This window comes from Pinus tabuliformis, chromosome 8 (genome assembly GCF_031772625.1).
Source record: "Pinus tabuliformis cultivar Carrire ecotype Pingquan chromosome 8, CPIR1, whole genome shotgun sequence".
Classification (NCBI taxonomy): domain Eukaryota; kingdom Viridiplantae; phylum Streptophyta; class Pinopsida; order Pinales; family Pinaceae; genus Pinus; species Pinus tabuliformis.
The window spans coordinates 800336240-800342162 of NC_142294.1; the positions used below are offsets into that span (position 1 = coordinate 800336240).

General features: G+C 35.6%; 1 protein-coding gene across 1 annotated transcript; it reads right to left on the minus strand.

The window, feature by feature from the left end:
- Nucleotides 1–1006: 1006 nt before the first annotated feature.
- Nucleotides 1007–3592, minus strand: LOC149237994 (uncharacterized). Its single transcript, XM_089369442.1, has 5 exons — nt 3361–3592; nt 3113–3267; nt 1585–1976; nt 1336–1423; nt 1007–1117 (listed from the first exon to the last, which is right to left on the minus strand). The coding sequence occupies exons 1-5, from the start codon at nt 3587–3589 to the stop codon at nt 1007–1009; spliced, it is 975 nt and encodes a 324-aa protein (XP_089225568.1). The 5' UTR covers nt 3590–3592.
- Between the last annotated feature and the right edge of the window lie 2331 nt (nt 3593–5923).

A 5923-nucleotide genomic window follows, 5' to 3' on the forward strand; every position in this document is an offset into this window, starting at 1 on the left:
CATGTCGACTGTCTAGATATTCAATTATACACTGAGAATAATAGAGGTTTTGCATAACTGAGTGTAAAGAAACCCCTTCAAGACGCAAGCCAATACTATCAATCGACTTGAAGCGTCATAGGTCCTGACGTAAAACAACAATAAGATATCATGGAAATTTGCAAGTCTGAACAACCCTCGAATAAGTTATTAAACTCTAAATTGTTGGGACTACTAAAAACAGGTCGAAAGTAGCACCTAGAGGAAACAAGCACTTTGTATAAGCATGAGAGGCCCTCGAGGAGATTAGAAAACTCGCCCAAGAACCAGTCAGGAAATTTACCTGCAGAAAAATATTCACCACACTGGTGGAATCAATTAGTTTGTTCTAGGCATGCAACTAAAAAAAACATTTGCTAGAGTTAATTTTGTAAACAAAAAGCCCCGCTTACTTATGTCGGACCTCCCGTCGCTGTGTTGGTTTGCATGTAGCAAAGGGTGTCAGTGTACTGCAGTCACCCTCAACACAACCTCAGAAGACTTTAACTGAAAAGAAGGCAAAGACCATACCTAGAATTAACAACAGAACTTGATGCCTACCGGGTTATCGGATTCCGAACGTAGGTCCCCCCGGGCAGTTCAATTAGTCTCATCCCAGACTGTCGACAAGGTATGGAGCTTTTCTTCTTAGCGATTGCCCTTCCCGACGAACAAAAAGCAGTAACTTCTAATCCTCCTCGGCTACGCGGAACATCCTAGGCTGCCATGGATGGAACCTCGGCTACCACATGATGGACAGGAACAATTAGATCAGTCCCAATATCAACAGTTTACAAGGGAAGAATACATAATACCAAACATTCAGCTCCAAATATTTCTCGTTCCCTGTTTTTCCCTTCAAACTGTTTCTGTAACCTATAGACAAGCACAAGGCATTTTATTAGTGCTGTAGCATTTCACAATTGAGAGTGATTTTGTTCGTATCTAGATATGATCCAAAGGTACATGCACTGTGGCTCTAACTTAATTACGGTACTCTCTTAAACAAACAGGCACTTCTAAACAGCAGTGGTTTTACTGCAAAATCCACATAATTTATGCCATTTTTGTGCATCATGGCAGATGTTGGACAGTTCGCCTTCCACACAGACACCCCAATAAGTAGCGTAAAACATAAGCCTAGCAAAGAGTATTATAAGATTTTTCCGAGGCAAACAAAAACAGTATCAAATTAGAAAGATGCAACAAACATGACCAAACAAAGTATGGATAATGAAAAGATGTCAAGGCCTAGTTCTTTGGAAACAAACCTAAAGAATCAAAAATAAAAAGTACTAATCAACATAGCTTGCTTACCTTCGTAGGATGGATGTCATAAAAAACATGAGCTTGCCCAGCATAGAATATTGTCAACTGGCGACTAGCTGATGTTACACATTTTGGGCTGAAAAAATGAAACAAGCAGTCAAGATGCAGCCACAGTTAAATATATTGCCATGATCTAAGCTAAATCTTGTCAAGCTTAACTTATGTAGAGAAAATCTCCAATGTTTACCATCCCCCTATATGCACATTAAGTTGTCTAAATTACCAGTATGCACTTACCTAGCTGGAATGCTGGATTCTTGAACACCATTCCCAGGCAAGAATTTTGAACTACCGGCAGAAAGACTTTGCCCACTTGTGTTTCTGGCAGCTGGTGCACTTGGACCATTGTTCATGAGGTTTTCCAAACTGGAACCTTTAAGACCTGTTCGAGAACCTTCATCTGCTGGGGTCTGAGAAACGAGCGCAAGCACTACCGTATTTTCCCTGGACAAATTTGCAGAGGTCTTGTTCTGATAGCTTCCAAGATGAGTGAGACGTGAAGGACTATATACAGCTGATCCTGAATTCATAAAGGCAGGGCGTTCCCATTTCTTTGAAGCCATAAAATCAGCATTCGCACCCATTGATGGCCTCGTTGATGTTTGGCATGTGGCTGTTGGCCTTGGTGGCTGCATGCCCAGAAGAACATCATCATCATGGTGCCTTCCTCTTCTGTCATCTTTGGACTCAAACCTTGACATCTAGTAGGGATTTTCAAATAACGAACAATAAGGGAAACAGAAAGCAATCTAGAAGGAATTGCACAAGTCACAGAAAATAGAAAAAGGTGGATGGTGGTGGTATTTTCTTTTTTCTTCTTTTTTTTCATCATATTATTCAAGTGCCAGAGCTGAGAGTTAACTATTCTAACAAAACAGTGCAAGACTTACACTTGGGCCTTGTTCCTTTAAAACGGGGCGAATGACATAAAGAATGGAACCCTGTTAGTTAACCAATGCCGCATTTATAAAATAACCATGTTGCAGTATATTTATTCATAACAATACCAGTGTTGTGATTTAGTGGTTGAGATTTAGTGGGCTGTTGGTCCATGTAAACAGCCCAGGTCCAAACATCAGCAGGTGTAGAGCCTTTGTGTTTAAATGTTAGGGGAGTTGTTTGACCTTTATTAGTTGGTTTCTCTCCATCATCAAAGAGGCCGAATACATGTTCGACCAGCCAAATTGGCCTAAGTAACAGTTAATAGGATATGAAATTCCATGATAAATATATACCACTGTAATAATAACAATTGTGAACAGATTATAAAAGATAATAACCACAAGCCAAAGAAAGCCATGAAGCATAACAACAAAAGGGTCTTTTGTACTATAATGCGGGAGAATGCCATAGAATCAACCTGAAAATACCAAACGTAAAAGGTAATCTTAGTACTGGAGTGGTCTTTAGTACTAAACTAAAGTGAGGAGGATACCATAGAATCAACCTGGAAAACACCAAAGGCAAGGTAATCTTAGTAGTGGAGTGGCCTTTGGTACTAAAGTGAGAAAATACCATAGAATCAACCTGGAAACACCAAAGGTGATGTTAGTATTGGAGTGAAAGAAGATCAATTGCATCAACTTGGGGTCACAAAAGGTGATGTTAGTACTGCGCTACAGAGATGCTACGGCATCAACAAAGGGGGCTTACACCACAAAGACAGTTTCTAGATTGGCAAAGTTTCTATTACAGGTAAAATAAACAAAAGCTCTAACTCTGTTCCTAGCCATTAGTAGCGCTGAGAGATAAGGGTTTCCGCTACCTTAATTCCACGCGAACTCTCTGAAGTATCCTGCAAGGACTCTCTAAGGCTCGAAGTGGAAGTTTCCCTCTTCTTCCCTCCTGCTACCGATCTGTTGCTGTCCAAAGCACCCATGCCGCCATGTATGCCTTCCCACTTTCCACACGACATCCTCTCTGCGAAACACACCATCATTTTACATTCTTTAATCAGATAAAAACAAGAAACCAAAAGAAAACCTCTTGCTAAGATGAGAAGTAAAGATTAACCTGATCCTGGATCTGAAGAACAAGGAACAGCTGTTGCTACTGCTAAACCGAGATGCCGTGAGAGAAGCCTGCTACCTGCTGAGGAGGATCCATGGTCAATTCTGTCTACGACGCCTATGCTCCTGGAGGCCTCCTCATGTCTAGCTGTAGCAGTAGCACCCCATGATTCGCTGCTGAGGAAGCTCATGCTAAGAAAGTCATGGAACACGAGCTTCCCTTCGCCCACCATGATGACATTACGCGGAACATCCTAGGCTGCCATGGATGGAACCTCGGCTACCACATGATGGACAGGAACAATTGGATCAGTCCCAGTATCAACGGCTTGCAAGGGAAAAATACATAATACCAGACATTCAGCTCCAAATATTTCCCGTTCCCTGTTTTTCCCTTCAAACTGTTTACCGGAAAATTGATAGCCTGAGCGAGAGATGTCTGGCACTGGCTGCATGCAAGGCACTCATGCAGGGCACGGAGAAGAACATGCACACCCTGAACATACAACTTACGGTAAAATATTTTGTCCCCGCTGAAATAACATCGGGGCACGTGAAGCGTGCAATAAGACCTCCAATTCTCAACTTTGGTTATAAATTTCTTACACCGATATTTGCATAGATAAACTTTGGTTAAACTTTGATAGTGCACAAATTTTTTTGGTCAAAAGACCGGTTGATGTATGGTCAACGATCGATTGATCGCTATTAGTCCCATGCAGAGACTAATAAGGGACCTGGTTTTACATGAGCCAAGTTTGTACTATCTTCCACAGTTATAATATGATTTATTGCCGGCTTAAATTTTAAATCTAAAAGACAGGAAAAGGGTGTTTCAGTTAATTTTTTGTATTTTAAAACATTCTAATTAATTATTTTAAAAGACTCTATAATTGTTATCAATTATTTTTAAAAGGAACTATTTAAATGATAATAAGCAATTTTTAAAACACCCGTTGAGGAGTTTCATAGCACGGAAAATTTATCATATGAGAAGATTTTTAGGAGTTAAGGAAAATTAATTACAACGGGTTATAAAAAAATTAGATACAAATAAATATAAAAAATTATTTAGGATCATAATAATTTTTTAATTTAAAAATAATTAAAATGTTTTAATATTTACCTAATTTATTTGATTATAATTTTTTTAATTTAATATTATATAAATATAATTTAAAATTGTGTAGTAAATTATATGTATATGTATAATAAAATTTCAATAAATTTTTAATTATGTTGATAAACATACTTATTTTGGAATAGGATTGTTATAATTTAAATTTAATTATCAATTATTATTAAGTGGATAGTAAAGATTTAGCCTACATAAAATATTTATATTCTTAATGGGTTTAGATTTATGTAGAAAGTAGTTATGATTTCTTGACTTTTCAAATAAATTGATTAAAAATGTCATATCAACATATGTCATATAAAAATGAGTTATAGTTTTTTGGGCATCTATTATTAGTAAGTCATGCTATTGACTCATAATATTATAATAAAACTTATAACAAATAAAAAATTTCTCTAATAAAATAAAAATAAATCTCTATAATTATAAATCTTATTACATATCTATTTAATTTATAGATAATTTTTATAATTAATAATAATAATTAAAATAATAATGTGATTTAATTAGTTTTTAATTTTAACCCTATAAAATTTTTCAGCCTTTATGAACCATTTTAATGTATATAATTATTGTAGTATAAAAATATTACATAAATTTTACTATTTTAATGTATATAATTATTGTAGTATAAAAATATTACATAAATTTTACTATATTTTTGTTTAAAGACTATTTATGTTATATTTGTTTGCCAATAAAAATGTTGAACCTTTATGAACCATTTTAATGTATATAATTATTCTAGTATAAAAATATTACATAAATTTTACTATATTTTTGTTGAAAGACTATTTATGCTCTATTTGCTTGTCAATAAAACCGTTGCGTGTGTGCGTGATGATTCCTTATTGTCAAAACACTATTTATGCTCTATTTGCTGGTCAATAAAAATGTTGAGTGTGTCCGTTATGATTCCTTATTGCGAAGAAAAGTGTTGAGTGTGTGCGTGATGATTCTTTATTGTCAAGGATCATATTTTAACACGTAATATTTTATTTTAAAGCGTAACTTTAAATGACTTTTAAAGAAATTTTATTTGTATGGAAAAATAATTTGTAAATTATGTTAAAGAGATAGATAGATAGACAAACAACTGGGATAGTTGCAAGGTAATATAGTTTCTGTTTATTTTGGTAGTTACTGGTAGGTTGGCTTGATTACGAGTGTGGGGTCCACATTTTGTGTCACATTTTGTCCTTATTCCAAACTGGTTTTTATATGTGGCGACAGCTCCCATCTTCATAATTTGCTACAGTAGATAATGGCTATGGAGCCCTCCCATGCACTTCGAAATTTATTTATGGATTACATAATGTTTCAGAGTAAATGTTATTAAAGACTTGAACAATATCTCGGTTACACATCGATTTACTTAATAAATGTTGAAAAAACTTACATTTACCAACGAGAGAGCTTTTGTTATTCA